This window comes from Arthrobotrys flagrans (genome assembly GCF_004000055.1).
Source record: "Arthrobotrys flagrans strain CBS H-5679 chromosome Unknown unitig_8, whole genome shotgun sequence".
Taxonomy (NCBI): Eukaryota; Fungi; Ascomycota; class Orbiliomycetes; order Orbiliales; family Orbiliaceae; genus Arthrobotrys; species Arthrobotrys flagrans.
In genome coordinates this window covers 3732556-3752156 of record NW_027137553.1, presented here as the reverse complement: position 1 = coordinate 3752156, position 19601 = coordinate 3732556, and the positions used below count along the sequence as shown (strand labels likewise).

Here is a 19601-nt window from a genome sequence, read left to right as displayed (position 1 = left end):
CTTCACCAACCTTCGCGGGCCCTCATTCATTCCTAGGATAACTTCGTTCCCTTTTTGTCGTATCCCCCAGCCTGGTGCACCCCAAGAAGAACAGCCCATTGTATCGGCTCTTCACACGTTCCTTGCAAGCATTCTCACTTCTCTCATATCGTTATCTTGCTTTCGCATTATATACTTTGGATTTTTATTTTCGATTCAATAACGCATCTATTCAAGATGTTTACAAAATCCATTTCGCTGCTCTTCTCTCTCCTAGCTTTGGTTTCTATCGCCACTGCTATTCCTTTCAACCTTCACTTCGAGAACAATAATGCATTGGAGCTCAATAAACGTGCTACCTGCAATGCGGACAATCTTCTCCGCCTTTTGCGGTCCCAAGGAAGTCTCGGGCAGGCATTGTGCAAAAACTGGTTGAGTGATGGGTCGACTACGTCTGATCCTGTTACAGGTGGGACAAAGACTGTAACCGTTGCTACTGAACGCCCTACTATGTATGTCTTAGTTCTAATGTTAAAAAAGAAATAAAACTAATAATTGTCTTAGCGCTTGGACTAAATCCCTCGTCTCTACCAAAACCGTCTACACTACCCTCACCCTCGCGGCAACCACGAACACAAAATCATTCACCGTAACTTCAACTACAACCGTTACCGCGACTCAAACAATAGTCCAATTAAAGGCCAAAGTCCGCAAGGATAAGATCGAAAAAAGAGCCACCACCAAGTCCAACCTCTTGGACGCATTCGCCGCCAACCCTAGCAGACTTTCCTCTGCCTGCTCTTGCATCCTTATAACCGTTACCGCGAAACCAGCGGATATACCCACCGCAACTGTTTCAGTCACCGCTACATCTCCCGTTAGTGTTGATACCACCGTTTTTGTTATTAGCACTGTTACTTCGACTATCACACAGTCTGCTGCTACGGTGGAAACTTCGGTTACCGATACGGTTCTCAAGACGGAGACGGCGAAGGTGTATACTCGCGTTTGGGTTCAATAGATGGAATTCTTAACGGTTTGGAGTTTTCGTTAGGGTTAATTGGGATTGCGCTTTGTCGCTTTGATGAGTTCGTGTTCGTTAGCGTCGGGTGGAATTAAGTTTTTTCATGAAGGCGCGGGCAGGCAGAGGGTTAGAAGTTAGGACCTTACTTTTTGTGACGAGCTATCCGATTCAGGGACAAGATCCCCAAGGTCGGTGGGCAGTCTTAGGCAGTGCCGCTTATATTCGTAAAACCTAATACACACTCAACGGGTGTGATGTCATCATCAATCAATTATCAATCAAATTTAAGTTTGGTCATCTTTCGGGGATTTAGCCTATTTTTGTTTGTGACATTTTGTTTCTTGAGATTGCGATCCATCTAGATTTGATTGGGGAAAGATCGTCTGCTGGGTCCTTTCGAGGACATGGTAAATTTGAGTCAGGGGCAGGTACGTATCCTTGGGTTCGATATAGTTCCGCCTCATGCTTCAGGGATTTCGAACAAAAAGCTTTCCACAAGTGCAGGTTGTGTAAGTTAAGGTTATCAACATTTTATAAGTTTACGATAGCGGCATATGCGTTATTCTATTAAGTGCATTTCTTCATCCTACATTTTCAATCCCGTCACTGTGTCTTTGGAGATCTGCAGCTGAGTGCCACGATCGATCCTTTACCTACTTAAGCATTCAGCCAGTAGGGATCGAATCGAAGTTCGAAATAGTGGGTATTCACCGTCGTTGTATTTTTCATGGAGACTGTGTTGCATGCTTCCGTCTACTGTCAGGATACCGGCCCAAGTTGCCCCAGCGTTTGAATTCGTGTTTAATGTTTGCCTACATCTTGAAATATATTGTCTAATTTTGTTTTATAGTTTTTGAGCTTGAGAGCCGTACTTGGACATATCATATTCAGCAAATGTCCTTACATGTATCTAAAACTTTCGTTTCCGTAGTCCTATCTACACGAACAAATGCAAGCATCCTTTAAGGCACTTAACCTTACTGTATAGCTTCTATAGCGTATTTATACGCTTAAATAGTAACCTCGGATACTCCACCAGGTTGAGCACACTTCTCAAACGGCAAAGGCACAAAGGTATACAAAGTCGGTACATATCCACCACAGCAATCCTCCGCACACCTCGGCGTAGCCGTAACAGTCCTCTTCGGTGCCCCGCCACAATTACATCTATACGTAACAGTCGGCTGATCCTGCTGACACAATGACTTCGTCGGACAAGGAGTACCACCCTTACAACTAGGAGTAGCAGTAACAACCGCCGCAGGCGGACAAGTCTTAAAATTATCTTCCTCCTCTTCCTCCCCTCCCTCTTCTTCCTTGTCGCCATCATCATCTTTGGTGGAAGGGGGACATTTTGTGACCGTTTTTGTGATGGTGACGGGAGAGGGTTTTACGATTCGAGTGCGGACGGCGATTTTGGTGTAGGTTTCGTGTTTTGTGACCGTGGTGGGATTGTAGATTATTGTGGTGGTTCGGCTCCAGGTCCAGCTTGTGGATTTGACGGTTAGGGTTTTGGTGGTTGTTACGGTTTTGTAAATTGTGGTTTGGGCGACGGCGGATGGGATGGCACTGGAGATATCAGAGAGAGGGGGGTTAGTCGATTGACGCTGGTGATATAAAACTGGCTTTTATCTCGAGATATCTCGATGGTGGTTTGATACTAGGACCGGAATTAAGAACATACCTAGCCGCCAAAAGAGCGAGAGAAAGAACTGAAAAATGCATTTCGTCTATATATTCTGCCAAAGACCGATAAAGGAGCGTATATAAATGAACGTGATATCGCTGTCAAGCAAAATAACGAAAGGACCGGTCAAAAAACCTACACCGAGTATTCCAAGCTAAAAAAAAAGAACAGGCTTGGGGCGTAAACGTGGATGCATAGCCCGGAGACAAAGACGGCTCTTTATAAAACTATCCCCTCCATCATAAACCTTCTCCAAACACGGGGATTCTGACAATTCGCATATGCGCGATAGATTTAAATTAGGCTACGCGATGCGGTATCCCTGGCTTCGAACAACCCCAATTTGCGTTGTATACTGTGGTAGATATAAACATAACCTCCAACTCTGTAGTATCTCAGGTAGCCCGGTGAAGTAGCACTATCCGACTCTGGCTGTTCCTAGCTCAAAACATGATACCCGTTAGCCTAATAGCTACAGGTGTCCCTTGGCCCTTTGGAAGTCGAGGTGTGATCGTCTAATTTCATTTCTTTTTCCCCGTCTACAGTCGTCTGTTAGCAGTAATACATGGGCAGACGAAGCTTACCTTGGCGTCTAATTCTTATCGTCTCGAGCCGGGGAATTCGCTTGGTCGTCGTTAATGCATACCAGTTCTTGACAGGTGGGGTTTGGCGTACTGGAGAAGTGGTTTTCTTAAACGGGATTGTTTATCCTGAGTTTACGATCGGACTGGTAATTTCTTTCACATATTTTTGTTTATTAATGGAGTTTAAAGAAAAGAATTTTTTTGAAAAAGTAGTAGATTTTAGAGATGTCTCGTATGTTCTACTGGAAAATAGCATTATGTTTCTATATACTTTGCGATCGAGCCAAGATCGGTTGGCAATGCGAAAACAAAAAAAAAAAAAAAAAACAAGGTTAACGCCAGGGCCATGAACGCCGTTAATCCAAAGTCGGTAAGGGTACGTCATAAGAGTGTCAAAGAAGAAGGGAAGAACACACAGGAGTAACGGAACAGAAGAAGAGGTACGCCAGCGTATGCCAAAATGCGTAGTGTTGTAGCAGTAAAGAGAAACAAAATATTCACAAGAATTAAAAAAAAAAACTCGTGACAAACGGAGTGAGAATGAGGGCTTTAGTTCGGAGCAAGCTGTGAGGTTGTACCCTTGGAAGACCAATTAGGCACCACCTCTCAGGATATCCTGTATCTTCTTGGTTTGGTTTTCTGTCAACGGCGGGATTTTGACCTTCAATGTAACAAACATGTCGCCCTTCATGCCTGTCTTGCTATTGGGCATTCCTTCACCTTTTTTGATGACTACCTGTCCGGGCTGGATGCCCTTGTTTAATTTGACAGAGATTTTTCTTCCATCCAGATGGTCAATTGTCCGGTTGAGACCGCCTAAAGCCTCGTCCAACGAAACATCGAGGTCAATCTTGAGATTGTCTCCGTCCCTTGTAAACCTCGGGTGCTTCGCCTCCTGGATTACAACTTCAACGGTCTGCTTAGTTCCGTCACTAGATAAAAGGGCGTTGTTGTGCTTAAGTTTGGTTCCAGCTTTATACCCCGGTTTTATAACATTCTGGAGTATCAGTGGCTCCGCACCGTTCGGTTGTGTGAATTTGAGTTTCTTCGTTGTTCCTTTGTATAGATCCTCGAGCGTGCAGGTGAGATTGTGTGTATAAACCGTAGGAGCCGCCGAAGCATGTGTGGGCATTGTGTGACTTCGAGGGATTCCGCCAAAGCCGCCAGGCATACCGCCCATTCCGCCAAGCCCGTCATCGTCCATGCCGCCCATACGCATATCGGGATCGAAACCGCCGCGGGCACCACCGAATGGACTGCCGCCTCCGAAGAACTTGGTGAAGATGTCTTCGGCCGATGAAGGGTTGAACGCGAAATTTGCTCTGCTACTGTGCGCTCCACCGGGACCTGTGGAAAAACTGAAAGATTCGAATGGCGTCCCAGTTGGCATCCCACCTGGCATGCCACCAAATCCACCCATGCCGGGCATTCCACCTGGCATGCCACCGGGCATACCGCCGCCTGGAGGTGGTGGTGGCATACCGCCTTTTAGCCCTTCCTCGCCGACCTGGTCGAAGATCGTACGTTTCTGAGGGTCGGAGAGGACTTCGTAGGCTTCACCGATTTCTTTAAACTTCTTTTCGGAGGCTTCCTTGTGATCGCGATTTCTGTCCGGATGCCTAAGAAAGGAATAATGTTAGCAATTGGCTGTATGTATCAAACAGACTGGGAGGGGATAACGGGAGCTTACCATTTCAGAGCAAGTTTCTTGTAGGCTTTTTTGATATCGTCTTCAGTCGCACTCCTGGGAACCCCTAGGATGCTGTAGTAGTCTTTACCCATTGTGGGTGTAGGCTTGTGGAGAAATTAATGGAGGTTGGTCTTGTGTGACTCTTGGTGTGACTCTTGAATGGAGGTGAACAGCACTAGCTAGCTGTAAAGGATGACGATGTGAAGAAAACCCGAGCTGGCTTGTTTTAAGTTAGTCGATTCAAATATGATCAAGTACTTGAGGTACTTGTAGGTCTGTCTGCTCGCATGTGCCTGCACCTGCTCAGATGGATGAACCTGGTAGTGAGGTTGATGATGTTGGTGATGGTGAGGATAAGGGAAGTAAGTTAGATGAAGAGAAAGTAAAAGGAGGAGAACGAGTGGTCATTAAAAGCGCGAAGGGCTGAAGGGCGGTTAGGCTAGTATAGCGCGCTCACAGGAATGTCGATGATGGTGGAAGCTTCGGGAACCTTCGATAGCGACGACCACATGGTCAACACATCTGTGACGTCAGGTATTTATAGCCCCGTCATGGCCCACCGGTATCCAACAATTGCAACCCGGGTTATCCGTTAGGAAGGGGCAAATCTAGCGCGAAAATGGGGGTAGTGTTGAAGCCGGAATTGAGATGTGATGGTTTGAAAGTATTTTCAGTGTTCTTGGTGCAAATTGGTTGGGGGAAGATGGTACTACGCTGAGGCGTGAGGTTGGGCGCGGCCGCATCGCATATGCAGATGGGATCCCCGCAGATGGGGTCTCATTCAACGCAATATTAATATCGCGGGCAGTCTTTTGAACGGCGATCGAACTTACGTTACACCATCGGGAGAAGTGGAAATATCGTTTGGAATATCTTCGGCTCGAAACTCGGATGGCTTTCTCGAGCTCCGTGAGCGGTGGATAGAAATCGATTGTTACTGAACCCGCTAGTATTCAATTGCTGCAAGTAGCTTCATAATTCTCCATCTAACCGATCCCAAACTCCCTGGCCCAGATCCTAGCAAGAAATTTATACAAATGCATCGTACTATCACTGCTAGCTGCTCGAGTGTCCGATTTTGCCTGTCACGAAGCCGGCATGTTATAATGCAACGTAAACAACGCAGTTTCTAGATGGTCGGGCTGGGGTCATGTATATTCCGAGGGCGTATGGTCTAAAATTACCATTAAATCGGTATCCTTGGGCCAAACATGGGGTCGCGATAAAAGCAAACTCATACTTCGAACGTACTCCGGGTCTGGACGTTTAAGCATGGCAATCACGTTGTCGTTGGAGTACTATGGATGTCGGTTACTGAGTGTTTAAACATTAACATCAAAACGAAATTTGTGGGTTGTTGGCCGCCGGGAGCAGGTATCAATCGCCTAGATAGACAATTAGTTTGTTGAATATGTACTAGCTCCCCGATATAGCTAGATTTCCGAATTAGTTGACAGTTGGAGCCGCAAAATGCTGTGCCACAAATTGTAATAGAAGCTTCTAAATATCAGAATTATGAGAATTTGGTATAAGAAGCAGAATATAGTTGACTATCATTGCAGACTCTCCAAGTAACCACTTTTCAATTCCTCGAGATCTCTGATTTAATATTGTAAAATTTGGAGGCTGTCGATAGACCGATTGGAGATATTTATTACTATGGTTCGTATAGACTTCAATTACGAAGTTTAGCAATTACAATTTCATTAGAAGGAGTTTTGTTTTACATATGCAGGTATTCGTCGTCGCCCTTAGGAAATTAGCCATTATAGATTACTCCTCTACCCCGAGTATATCGAGTATCTGGATTCGAGGCTATCGTTGCCCCCATACGAGCAGGGATCCGGCGCACTTGGTAACCCTGTGTTACCCAACACATCGATGTACAAAATCCAACGTCTCCAGTCTATATGACGAGATACAGCATTGATCTCTATCACTCTTTCACGTTTATATTGGCACGGCCTTTCACTACCATTGTCCGCAACAGGGGCAGAATCAATGATAATAACAATATTCATAATTCGTCAGCCCGTGGCTCTGCTCGTAGTCGAGCGAGCCAACTTGCTCTTGCTGAAGAAACTCAATCTTCCTCCACTCTCCTCCTTCCTCCCAAAACCATCTCCCATCATCTCCCAATCATCCATCATCCTCTCTCAGCCATCACTCTTCCCTAACCAGCTGGCCCTATACACCGGCGAAAGTGCTAAAGACGAAAACGAAGAAGAAGACGGCGACTCGGACAACATGAGCCGTCACACCATCATCACCATCGCTCTCATTGTCACCATCATCACTCCCACCGTCGTCGTAATGGTGGCCGTGATGGCAGTGATGATTATGAGGAGAGAGATGATGATGGTGGTGGTGGTGCGGTCCGACTGGTGACCATCCGGATTGGCCACGCCTTCAGTGGCAGCGACAACGACAGCGACCAGCCCTCTCTCTCTTTTATTATTATTATTATTTTCCATATATATACGCACAAAACCATTAAGAACAATACGATTGTTTTTCGTGTTTCCTCATCTTCCTACTCTTCCTCCTCCTCCACCTACTACTTCGCCTCCTCTTCCTCCTCCCATTTTTTTCTTTGGTTTTTTTCTCTTTTTTTTTACGCAACAATGGAAACCTGTGCTTTTTTCATTATTGAGTACTGCGCATGCCTTCCCAGCTTACTAGACTTTCACGCTACTGATTTAGATTGTGATTATTACAACTGCCAAGATGCATGTAGAGACTAACATCTGTAGGTCTAACTTCTTTCTAGGTGCAGATTCTAAATATCAAAAATGAGTGGAATAGTTCCACAGATATGGCCAATACCCCCACTTCTTCCGTGACCAGTTGAACGTCGACACGACCCTCATCTCATACGTCCATCTATTTAAAGTATTCTCGCTGAAGTCATTTGGCTGTTCGATCCCATCCTTCAACAGTGTCTCAACAGCTCGCCTGTCTCTAACATCCCAAGCGTTCTGTATTTCTTCTTTCGCGATAGCTTCATACCCATCTAGTAAGTCCCTTAGTACCTTTAAACACTTGACACTCCCTCCCCGAGCTGTTTTGTATACTACAACATGTTCATCTCCTCCCTTGAATACTACTCCATTCTCCATAACCCATCTGAGATGTTCTGCCCTCCCTTTCTTTCCAGCATCGATAGCTGCTTTGACAACTTTACCACCTACCCAGTCGTCCTTGTTGATATCAATCGGAAGCCCCTTCTCGAAATACAACTCGACCATATCCAATCCCGCATATCTCATAGCCCACTTGAAAGACAATAACATCTCATCATTCCCTCCTATGCTTTCAATATCCAATAACCAAGAAACCAGCTCCACATTCCCACTTTGTGTCGCCAAACACAGTGGTCTCCCATGTCTCAACGACTTCGTCTTCTCTCCCGGCTCCGGCTCAAACCCCTCTTCTTCAACAATCCACCTCGCAACTTCAGTATTCCCATGTGTGCAAGCAGCAAGAAAGATGTACTTCGCTTCCTTCGAAACATCCTCAAACACCATCCATCCATCCTTCACCAACCATTTTAACAGATTGACTTGTCCAAAACTAGTAGCCCATCTTGGAGTATCTGTGAATGCAAGGTATTTTTCTTCTCTATCACCTCTTTCTTCGACTAAATGTTTCATGATCCCGATTCGGCCGAATAATGCGGTGTAGCGGATGAATTCTTGGCGAACTGAGCCTTTGGGTTTACAGACTGTACTGTGGTCGTATGTCCATATTGCCATTTCTTCGGTACCGTATCTTGCTGCAACGATGGGGATTGTACCGAATGCCACGCTTTCATGGTCGAGATTTACGGGCTTTTCCTTTTCCTCGGCCCTTTCGTATATTCTTTTCAAGTTCTCGAAGTCGTGGCTGTAGGCGTAAATCAAACATAGATACCAATCCAACCGATCATTATGTTCATCGTTAGTCTTTTGCAATTCCTTTTTGATCTTTTCATGTTTATTGTTGATACTGGCGTATGACCCCCCCCTTCGCCAGTTAAATATAGCTACACCACCACATTCGAGTATTGCTGTCCAACAGAGTGTTTCCCGTATCCTATCGATAGGAAGGGAAGGCTCGTAATCATGGATTTTGGTAGTTAAACTCCGAATTTTTGATACCAGTAAAGGTGACCGGGTGGCCGTATCGATTACTCGACGGTGAAGAGCAGTGTATGCTAGGTCCGCAGTAATATCTAGATACCCAGTGTCTGAATGGGAATCTCGGTCGGTGTCTAGGACTGAATCCAGTGCTATGATATCGAACAATTCTAGAATGTTATAAATTCAGTAAATTTGTGGTAATTTTTGCGTTGTAGTGAATATAGACAGGGGGCTTACTATTGACGAGACGGAGCTCGAGGGCAGCGTAGAAGCCCGTGAAGAGGATGACCTGGTCGATTATACTCCGTAGGATTTCGACAGGGAGGGAGGAGATTGTGGGGGGAGTGTCTGTTAGGGTGAGGGATTGTAATTTTTCCATTTTTGGACTTGCAGGAGCGAGGGGCTCGGACAATGTGTCGATAGATGTGTTTGCTCGGACCGATCCTACCTTTTATAGGGAGCTGTCAGGATTCAGGGTCTGAAGGCACCGGGGCTTCGTTTGCGCTGGTCGTCATCATCTTGTGAGCCTACAACCGGAATAATTCACTTCTTTTGGACCACGGCGGATTGTTTAATCGAGCGATTCGTCACACGGCTGAGCCAGCAGCCTTTTATTCAGTTTGCGCCTTTAAAGCTGCAAGTTCTTTTTATTTCTACTCCAGAGGCACTGTATAGTATAACACACGAGGTCGCAATCGGAGCGCGCGTATTCCACGCCAAACGAATCCGATATCAAATGTTCTGAGGTTTGAACACCAGACCAGAAGGTTTAATTGGCATGGTCATGGTCTCGTACGACCTAAAGCACTTTGGCTCAAGCAAGATCTACAAGACAACGCAAGGTCTGAACTCCACGCTTCACTTCCCGCCTTCCAATTTGTTTGGTACCAACTCAAATCAGAATGTCTGAATGAAACTTATAGCTAAGGTATGATCGATGATCCAGCACCCTGAAAATATCTCAGAGGACGAAATTTTCGACATGATTATTGGGAATGTTCGGCGAAAGCATTGTGCGAATATTTCTCACAAGTGTCGAAGCCAGTTACAAACCAACGTGCAACAAGGGGGGTTCTCTGTTAGAAATTGGGAATGATTGACACTCCAGGCTAGAATCCGATCACTCCTCATCGCTAACCCCGCTTGTGATCCAAAAACAAGGCTCTCTGCTGCCTCACATGCATAATGTGGATTTGTCGAAGTCACGAGAAGTCCCATCCCGCTGTTCTACGGCGAGTACGCTTGTATCCGAATGGCTGGCTTTCAACAGCCGCGGTGGTGCAGTGGAACCTGAAGATTAAAGTTTACTTAGCAAAATTGACAGATCCCGATCTCGAGACGAAGTCGTGTATTCACATACCCAATGTATCCACGCTTGCTAAAAACTAGGTAAAGGCTGAAGGGAGCTTCCGTAGCGAATTCCGGCGGGAACTCTCTTATGCCGTACCTAGTCAGGGTAAAGATGTTTAATCAAAAGGCTAACGATTGCAAGACCTATCCAGGCAATCCGAGAACCTGAGAACCCATAGCCTGATCATTCAAACGAAATCCTGGATTTTGGCATTCGCAAATTCCTATTCAAACTAAACTAACTGTGTGCGTATAGTATTAGCGTTGGCCGGAAGCTATAGTACACGAGCTACCCCGGTACTATAGGCCTATAACTTATTCTATTATTAATATTTTTTTTCTCACATTTGTTTCCACACTTGCAGTTTCGCTTGTTCTCCAGTTCACTTCGGAAGGAGGTCTGAGGTCCTCAATATATCACCAGTAGGGAATCGTGGACCCTTCACTTTTCCGTATCCTGCGGCCGTGATTGAATTCATTGGCAGGGAGTCGGCTTTTGATTTCCGCTCTAACATGATTAGCTTCCTTCACATACGTCCCTCGGGCTCTATAGTATCTGCACCTTCCGCTCATGATCTGCGGCGCGCATGTATTCTCAACGGCTGCGAGTGTATATAAGTGAGCCTTCGAACGGATTTCTTAAAAAAATTTTTGAAGAGATCTACGGTGTAAACCCTCACCCTCTCTACCGCTCACTGTACATGAAGAAATCTTAATCAAAATGAAGCCCGCCGTTTTGTTAAGCACCTTGTCCCTCCTCTTCTCATCCGCGCTTGCAAAAAAGAATCCCACATTCGAACGGCGTTGTTCAAAGCTCACCGAAAGCTTCAATGCCGCCGATACTGATATCCTCCTCGCGGAATATGTCCCGCAGGGGACGAACATGACCTTCCCTGAATCCGCTACAACCTCTTGTCTAAAGTTCTCGATATCCTTAGCGGATATGTGCCGTCTTAGACTCAACGTCACTACCAGTGGTACATCTAGCGTCATTGTTGAGGTGTTCATGCCTACGACTTGGCATTCGAAGGGGAAGAGGTTTCTTATGACGGGGAACGGAGGGTTAGGTGGATGTATGTTGACTTTAATACATAGATCTGACACTGACGTAGGAAGGACCGCTAATGCTGATTCTATTAGGTATCCAATACAACGACATGACCTACGGAACCTCCCTCGGCTTCGCGGTCGCCGGCCACGATAACGGTCATGCCGGCGATGTAGGGCTCCCATTCCTCGACCGTCCTCAGGCAGTCAAAGACTACGCCTGGAGAGCCCTCTACACCGCCGGTAAAATCGGTAAGAGCGTCGTTAACCATTTCTACCCATCATCGATCAATAAATCCTACTACATGGGATGTTCGTCGGGTGGGCGTCAGGGGTTAAAGGCAGCCCAAGAATTTCCTGAAGAGTACGATGGCATCGTATCTGCTGCTCCCGCAGTATATTTCCAGAGCATCTTGGCTGCCAGTGCTCATGTTTTTAAAACTACTGGTGCGCCCGGATCGGCTACGCATTTGACACAAGACCAATGGAATGCGGTTCATCAGATGGTGATCGATCAGTGTGATGGGATTGATGGGGTTTTGGATAATGTTGTCGAGGATCCTTTGAAGTGTCAGCCTAGACCTGAGGCATTATTATGTGGTCCCGGTCAGACGTGGGCTTCCGATCAGTGTCTTACTGCTGAGCAGGTTTTGACGGTTAGAACGGTGTATTCACCGGTTTATGGGAATAATGGAAAGTTGATCAGTCCGAGGTTGAGTCCGCTTACGAAGGAGTTCATTGGGTATCCGGTGATGTATGGGGGTGTGCCGAGTTATATTAGCGAGGGGTGGTACAAGTAAGTTTTCCTCGTCTCCTGGCAGCAATATTTATGATACGGGACTGACATGATCAGATACGCGCTTTATAACGACCCAACCTGGACCATCCAAAACAACTTCACCTGGGACACCGTCGACTACGACATGCAACAAGACCTCTTCGGCGTCGAAACCGCCAAAACAGACCTCACCGACGCCAAGAACAACAACACCCGTATCCTAATGTACCACGGCCTTTCAGACTGTCTAATCTCTTCCGAAAACAGTTATAGATATTACGAAAGCGTGTCAAGAGATATGGGACTGCCTTCTTCCCAACTCGATGAGTTTTATAGATTCTTTCCGATTTCTGGGATGGATCATTGTTATTCTGGTGATGGTGCTTGGTTCGTAGGCGGGTCGGTTCAGTACGGTCCCGCGGGGGCTTTGGACGTCGATCCGTCGGATAGTGTGCTAATGACGGTGGTGAAGTGGGTGGAGCAGGGAATTGCACCTGATACGCTGATGGGGCGAAAGTTGGTGGATGGTGTCGTTACAGGGGCGAAAGCGCATTGTAAGCATCCGTTGAAGACGACATATAAGGGCGTGGGTGATCCAAACCTTGCCTCGAGCTGGGAGTGTAGGACCGTTTAATTCGCTGTCCGCATGCGCGTGATACATAATGTAATATAACAAATATAATAAAATCTTATGGTCAACTTTTTTTTTTTCTTCTCATGGGATTTGGATATTAGAAATTATGGGTATGCTATGCGGACAAGCTTTCAAACACCAACTTTTCCTTTAATCGTGCGTCATGTTGACTTCATAATCTGCCTTGACTCCTTTCTTCCTCTGTCGCTCTTCAAATCTCTCCCTAGCGGCTACAATTCTATCGACTATGGTCCCCGCATTCACACCCGAAAACTCGTGCTCATCAATCTCGAAAAAGATTCCCATTTCCTTCGCGTCAGCATACGGATCACCCTCTGATGGCATGAACGCGGTAGGACCATGGTAGACACCTTGAACTTTTGCGTCGATATTCTCGGCGATGGTGTTTAGGAACTCCCTGGAGGGCGAAAACGGGGCGTCGAGTATGACGGCATTGATGTAACGACATTGAAGCACACATAGCGAACGCTCCAGAGAGTTCATAATTGGGTAATTCAACCCCTTCTGCTTGTTGATGGTGTGGTCGTCGTGAATACCAGCTATGACGTACGGAGGTGGTTTTGAAGGGTACTTGTTCTTCTCGGCTTCGACTACCAATCTCAAAAATTCGATTTGGCCGGAGGAAAAGAGGTCGAACCCTCCATCGACGTAGATTACCCTTTGTTCTTCATCGGGATCGATACCCGCGATCAACTCCCTAATTCCAGGAATTTTTGACGGTTCGTACGCCCAGACCACGCTACCCGGTGCCAATCCGGTAGAATCCGTCGCATACATTTCGAACCGCTGCATCGTTTCGGCATCGCTTTCTATGAGCGAAGTGATACTTTTGATATAATGCTGTTTCGTACACAACAACATTCGTCCGACCAAATCGGTTGTGGAAATCCCAGGAGTACGCTTAACAATTTTAAACCGATCTTCCGCCTTCACGAGGCGATAGCAGTCGTTTCCATCGGCATCCGTAGTGACGTCATCACCGTGAACGACGAATCGACAGCCGAAGCGGTTTAACCACGGGATTTGAGTAACGTATGGAGCGTAGGGAACTGATAAATCGGACCATTTGCAAGCATCCACGGCGGAAACTCTGAACTTGCAGGGATTAGCAGCAGAATAAACGAAGTGAAGATCGTTTCGTATAAGAGTACCGTTCTTTTAGGTTCATGACCGTGGGACCTTTGTTTGCTGTGATTTCTTCGTCGGAGTGGATTCCGACGACGAGGTACTTTCCGAGTTGCTTTGCCTGGAGCATGGCGCCGGCGTGACCTATGTCGTACTCGGCATTAGTCCCCCTCCACATGCTTCCCATTGATGGCTATTGATCCAAGTTCACTTGCCATGATGGCTGAAGTCGAAGCATCCATCGACCCAAATTCGGTCGTCGGATACCGGGACTGGCGTAGTATCAGGGAGGTTGGACATTATGCATATGTCAATTAGTCGTGGGGAAGTGGCGAGTTACCGGTGGGGGGAACGAGAACTTGGGAAGCTTCGAATTAGAGTCTCAAAGCTACGAAACGGTTGGGACGGATCCCTGCATTTCCCAATGCGGAGCTTCCCAAATACCACACGCAACACGCCCTTTGACTTCTCGTATGCGCTTGAAGCCAGCGCTGCAAAAAAAAGGAAGAACAAGTGCCGGTTATTCTTCACGAGAAGGCTGTCGCACTTAACCCTGGGTCAGGCCGCAGGGTTGCACGGGCTGGGATTTCAAATGTTGCCTGAAATCCAAAACGGTGCAACCGAATGTCGAACCCCACCAATTAATCGAACGAAGCTATTATGGGGCATGCTGGGTATCGATCAAACGCGCGGGGGAAATCCAGATTAATCACTGGATCTCCAACCTACTCTGATTTTTGCGGTGTGTGTAGTAGACTCGGATGGAAACTACCTATAGTTGTCAACTTCGACTTCGGTTTTTCAGCCTAATATTACCTAGATAAATAGATAGATATTGGTTCGATTTGCTCCGCCTTTACCGGCATCGTCATGGCTACAGCGGGACCTTCGCAATCGAGGCTGATCTCCAATCGGATTCCCGCGCCCACACCCGATCCTTTAAACCCCTATGGAGATGACGTCCTAGTCGCCCTAGCCCTCCAACTGGAAGAACTCGACATCGAAGTCGAAAGCCGCAAGGGCAAAGAGCGCGCAGGCAAAACAACCGACCGTCATGTAGCCCTCCAAGAGTACAAAGAACTCCTCCTATCGATGTCACAAATCCACGCGGACCAACGGATGGCAAAAAGTATCGAAGACGCAGTTCTCAAAGATGCCGCCATAATCGCCGAATTCAACGCCCTTGAGGCTACGGCTGTCAGAGATCGACAACAAGCGCTACAGATGGCGAACGCTGAAGCTACCCCGCGAACCTTCCCTGCTGCCAACCAGACCGCGCGAAACGTATTTTCTTCGAGATCTACTGTGGCGCCGTCGTCCCGGTCTTTAAGCATTAGAGGTGGCGGTGAATATTACGATGATGATCTGGAGTCGTTATCGGGGTCTACGGAGTATGACCATCAAACAATTCACTCGGGCTATACCATCGACGACGAACTTCAAAGTAATAGGGGAAAGACATCGAGACGTCCATATGTACAAGAGAGCGGTCTGAAGTATTATACTGCCGGACCGAAAGTCGAATGCAGCATCTGTTCCGACAGCGTACCGCAAGATCAATCCGTGAAATGCCCTTGCAACCACATCTACTGTCGGGATTGCCTGCGAGCCTACGTCTTCAAGGCTATGAAAGACGAATCACTCTACCCTCTCAAATGCTGCAAAGTCGAGGTTCCTGGGAATGTCATATCCAGAATCCTGACCGCAGCGGAATACCAAAAATATCAAGAGGTGGCGGTAGAATATTCTAGTTCGGATAGAATATACTGTCCCAACAAAAGCTGCTTACAATTCATCACGCCGGAGTCGGTCTACAAAATGAACAACTATGCGCATTGTACGCGTTGTTCGACATTAGCTTGTATACGGTGTAAGGAAGTCTGGCATCCGGGGGCTTGTAAAGTTGATCATGAGCTCCAGGCCGTGATAGCTACTGCTAGACAACAAGGATGGAAACAGTGTTTTAAGTGTAAAAGAATGGTCGAGTTGAGAACTGGGTGTCATCATATGACGTAAGTTACCCTTCTTCGTCTCAAGATTTAACCCTAACTTTGGATTGTTTCTTATCATTCCGAAAATTGTTATAAACAGATGCTATTGCAAAGCCGAATTCTGTTATGTTTGCGGGGTTGAATGGAAAAACTGTCCCTGCGAGGTCTTCGAAGAAGGACGACTCTACGACAATGCTGTGGCACGAGTAGACCAGGCCGCCGTGCGACCACTCGCGCCAGGGTTTAGGATGAACATGATTAATCAGGTTCAACAACAAATCCGTAATAACAATGCTTGCCAACACCCCAGGGGCTTTGTAAGAGAAACCGACCGGAAGCCATTGGGCCATCGGTGTGAAATTTGTGATGTCACGCATTGGAAGTATATTTTGGTCTGTAGGGACTGTGGTATTCAAGTGTGCGAGGAGTGTAGAAGATTTAGAGCATAAGATAGGATTTTTACTTTGTCACTGATGATATTATCGCTTTGTACTTCTACGAATGGAAGGATGGTTTTTTTAAAGGTCATTAATATATTAACTCTTTCTAAAAAAAAACTACTACATACAGGCATCAGGCATCAATCTTCAGGGCATTCTTCTACATGTAAAAATTTTCGGAAGACTATCAATCAATCATTTAGACGGTGGTGCCAGGGAAGGTGGCGGCTGGAGCAGTGGCAACCGGAGCGACTGGGAGAACTCCGGCTGGAGCAGTGGCAACTGGAGCAGTTGGGACAGTTCCGGCCGCGGCGATGTTTGGAATTTGGCCGTTGAACAACTGCTCCCAGTATTGGTCGAGCTGGGCGACGATCGCTTGGTTGACTGGCTGACCGTTCTCGCCACCGGCCTGGAGCTCAAGGGCTCGGAGAGCGTCGAAAGTGGAGTCTGGAACGCTCTGGATAAACTGGATGAGCTGAGGAGGAGCTTGTCCTTGAGTCATGTCCTGGATGACAAAAGCCTTGAGTTCAGCACCGGAGGCTGGGAGTGGTGGAACCTGACCGGTGGGTGGGAGCTGGCCAGTGGGTGGGAGCTGACCGGTGGGTGGGAGCTGACCGGTGGGTGGGAGCTGACCGGTGGGTGGGAGCTGGCCGGTGGGTGGGAGCTGGCCGGTGGGTGGGAGCTGCTGAACCTGTCGAACCTTCAAGGAAGCATCAGGTCGGCCGAACTCACGCTTGACCTTGCGGCCGTTGGTGACTGGCTGGGCGGCAATAGGAGCACCGGCAGCTGGGATGGTACCAATTGGAGCAGAGTTGGGGTCAACGCCGGCGATACCGTCAGTAACACCAGGGATGTTTGGAATAGTGCCAGCTTGCAAGGAGACGGTAACCTCGTCGAGCTTGTTGAGTGGCAACTTGGTGATGTTTTCAAAGACGGAATCAGGAGCATTGATGATCTTGGACATGATAGCCGCTGGGATATTGAGAGGTCGCAAGAAGGAAAGGACCAATTCCTTCGGTGGGATACCAGGGATGGTAGGGATTCTACCTCGCTCGAGATCACCAACGACGTTTTGCATATCCTGGGGTGGGAGCTGCATGATACGACCAACGAGGGCATCCGGGGCAGTCTCGACGAAGTCGATGATTCTCTGAGGGGCCTGCTTCTGGGTGAGGTAGTTGATGACCAGCTTCTTCAAGCCAGCGCTATCTTGACGCTTGTGGAGGTACTCGACAAGCGGGTTGCTGCGGGCGACAAGAACAGGAGACCCGACGACGCCAACTGGACCGCCGACGCTAGCGAGGTCAGCGGTAGTGGCACGGCGGGCATTGCGGTCTGCAAGAGGGGCACCAGAGGCAACGAAGGCGAGGACAGCGGCAGCGAGGATAGCAGAGATCTTCATTTTGAATGATTTGAGAGGTAGATGTAAAAAACTTAAAAAAGAAAATTAAAAACGTAGAAGATGCCGTAAAAAGTAAAAAAGATAGATCGTTTGAAGGATTATCGTAAAGGAGAAGAAGGTGCCGTGAATCGAAACTGAAAGTAGTTCGTAATAGAAAGAGGAAATATATGTAATGATTTTTTATAAGGACCAGCCTAAATCAACCTACCAGAGGCGATGAAAAGAAGAGAATAAAATTGTATTGGGGTTTTCGATACTTGAGTTTTCTGATGATACTGAAAGAGAAAGAAAAATCAGATTCTGTCGGTGGGAAACGGGTCTTATATATTGTGGGATTCTTCCAAAACTCCAAATATGTCGATTCCAGATAGACCCGAATAGCCCCGTTAGCACCGTATTGCTACTGCCTTAGCGCGGGGTCGTGCAGTTCAAACTGGGAAGCGGTCTCATGGCAGAACCGTTGGCAGACGGAGAACACGCTTCAGAGAGTGTGGCTTTGCGTTGTGTGTCGTTCCGGAGTAACCTGTTGCGAAACAATGCCATGCGTGCCAGATGCAGAGCGAAGCCAGCGGCGCCCTATCGGAGGGCCGCATCATGAGGCCCAGACGTACTATCGCCCAGAAGGTCTAGAAGACAAGGTTTTACCCGAGGAAGAGGCATGAAACACCATGTTTTCATGATGCAATGAAAATTTGTTCCCTGCCACTCAGGTTGCCTACTAATATAGATTGGGATGCATATGCGATATCGTGCCTATCTTGGAATGTTCACCCGAACCTTCAAGGCTGAGGGTGTCATCTCCAGGACCTTGCTATAATTTCCATATTACCCTACTTGAACGGGGACTTCATGATTATTGGTTGATTGTTCAGGAAGAAAAAATACAAAATTTCCTAGAGAAGGATTTTTCGTCGAATAGGGTAAGGAAAACCTTTTAGTTAACCAATAAATTTGATTATATTACAAGACGGCGCAGCAGGTTAGCGGCCTGGAAAAGAAATATCTCGTTACTAGCTATGGAGCAAGAAGCTGAAGGAATCAAGGCGACGGATTTTCCAGGCGGCCGAGTGCGGCGTATATTTTTAGCGGGTCGATTATCACACCATGGTAGAATCCAGTATCTCGACGCATGACTCGAAAATGTATGTCGTGGCATAAAATGACGTTCCGATTATGCGACAGATATGTAAATACAGAAGGTCGAAAATTCTATTGATCAACCGAGGGAAAGAATCTAAAAATACCGATTGTAGCAGGCTCAAACTGCTTTGGAGGAAAGGTCGCTGGGAACGGGTCTCAATGGGACGAGATTGATTCGTAAAGGATAAGTCGTGTGAATGAAATGCATAACTGTCAAGTCTCGCACGTGCACCTCGAGGCTCTCCTTTAGAATCACTATGACTACTTCGAGGTCCGAGAATATGACAATCCCTCGTCTTTAATTCTCAGCCTATGGCCATGAAAGTATTGCAGTAGTAAATTCAACCCGGAGTTGAAGCATACTGTTAACCAGAAAAAACAAAGAAAAAATCGCCAATAACACAAAGTCATGAATATATGCACTTCAATGTAACCTAGCCTTTCAAAGGCTGGTATAAGATGATCTTATGATCAACTTGCGTGAAACATGAATGGAAGAGCCTCATCTTGGAGGCGAAGGTATAGTCAAATATGCGACTAATATGATGTCACATCGGTGGAGTCTCCATAGTTTCCGTAGTCCCCGTA

At 46.9% G+C, this 19601-nt stretch overlaps 9 protein-coding genes across 9 annotated transcripts; 4 read left to right on the top strand and 5 right to left on the bottom strand.

Moving 5' to 3' along the window:
• Positions 1-216: 216 nt before the first annotated feature.
• DFL_007580 (uncharacterized protein) lies at positions 217-1000 on the top strand (the record flags this gene model as incomplete). The annotated part of the gene is made up of 2 exons (XM_067637183.1): positions 217-491; positions 544-1000. 2 exons carry the CDS (start codon positions 217-219, stop codon positions 998-1000), a joined length of 732 nt encoding a protein of 243 aa, XP_067488725.1.
• Positions 1001-2013: 1013 nt separating this feature from the next.
• Positions 2014-2728, bottom strand: DFL_007579 (uncharacterized protein; the record flags this gene model as incomplete). Its single annotated transcript, XM_067637181.1, has 2 exons — positions 2014-2572; positions 2688-2728. 2 exons carry the CDS (start codon positions 2726-2728, stop codon positions 2014-2016), a joined length of 600 nt encoding a protein of 199 aa, XP_067488724.1.
• A 1138-nt stretch (positions 2729-3866) lies between these two features.
• DFL_007578 (uncharacterized protein) lies at positions 3867-5056 on the bottom strand (the record flags this gene model as incomplete). The annotated part of the gene is made up of 2 exons (XM_067637180.1): positions 3867-4893; positions 4965-5056. The coding sequence occupies 2 exons, from the start codon at positions 5054-5056 to the stop codon at positions 3867-3869; spliced, it is 1119 nt and encodes a 372-aa protein (XP_067488723.1).
• A 1909-nt stretch (positions 5057-6965) lies between these two features.
• DFL_007577 (uncharacterized protein) lies at positions 6966-7352 on the top strand (the record flags this gene model as incomplete). The annotated part of the gene is made up of 1 exon (XM_067637179.1): positions 6966-7352. The coding sequence occupies one exon, from the start codon at positions 6966-6968 to the stop codon at positions 7350-7352; it is 387 nt and encodes a 128-aa protein (XP_067488722.1).
• Positions 7353-7750: 398 nt separating this feature from the next.
• DFL_007576 (uncharacterized protein) lies at positions 7751-9464 on the bottom strand (the record flags this gene model as incomplete). The annotated part of the gene is made up of 2 exons (XM_067637178.1): positions 7751-9252; positions 9323-9464. The coding sequence occupies 2 exons, from the start codon at positions 9462-9464 to the stop codon at positions 7751-7753; spliced, it is 1644 nt and encodes a 547-aa protein (XP_067488721.1).
• Positions 9465-11156: 1692 nt separating this feature from the next.
• On the top strand, positions 11157-12894 carry DFL_007575 (uncharacterized protein; the record flags this gene model as incomplete). The annotated part of the gene is made up of 3 exons (XM_067637177.1): positions 11157-11508; positions 11576-12278; positions 12336-12894. 3 exons carry the CDS (start codon positions 11157-11159, stop codon positions 12892-12894), a joined length of 1614 nt encoding a protein of 537 aa, XP_067488720.1.
• Positions 12895-13044: 150 nt separating this feature from the next.
• On the bottom strand, positions 13045-14340 carry DFL_007574 (uncharacterized protein; the record flags this gene model as incomplete). The annotated part of the gene is made up of 3 exons (XM_067637176.1): positions 13045-14005; positions 14067-14184; positions 14256-14340. 3 exons carry the CDS (start codon positions 14338-14340, stop codon positions 13045-13047), a joined length of 1164 nt encoding a protein of 387 aa, XP_067488719.1.
• Positions 14341-14910: 570 nt separating this feature from the next.
• On the top strand, positions 14911-16480 carry DFL_007573 (uncharacterized protein; the record flags this gene model as incomplete). The annotated part of the gene is made up of 2 exons (XM_067637175.1): positions 14911-16052; positions 16132-16480. The coding sequence occupies 2 exons, from the start codon at positions 14911-14913 to the stop codon at positions 16478-16480; spliced, it is 1491 nt and encodes a 496-aa protein (XP_067488718.1).
• A 190-nt stretch (positions 16481-16670) lies between these two features.
• DFL_007572 (uncharacterized protein) lies at positions 16671-17873 on the bottom strand (the record flags this gene model as incomplete). The annotated part of the gene is made up of 1 exon (XM_067637174.1): positions 16671-17873. The coding sequence occupies one exon, from the start codon at positions 17871-17873 to the stop codon at positions 16671-16673; it is 1203 nt and encodes a 400-aa protein (XP_067488717.1).
• Between the last annotated feature and the right edge of the window lie 1728 nt (positions 17874-19601).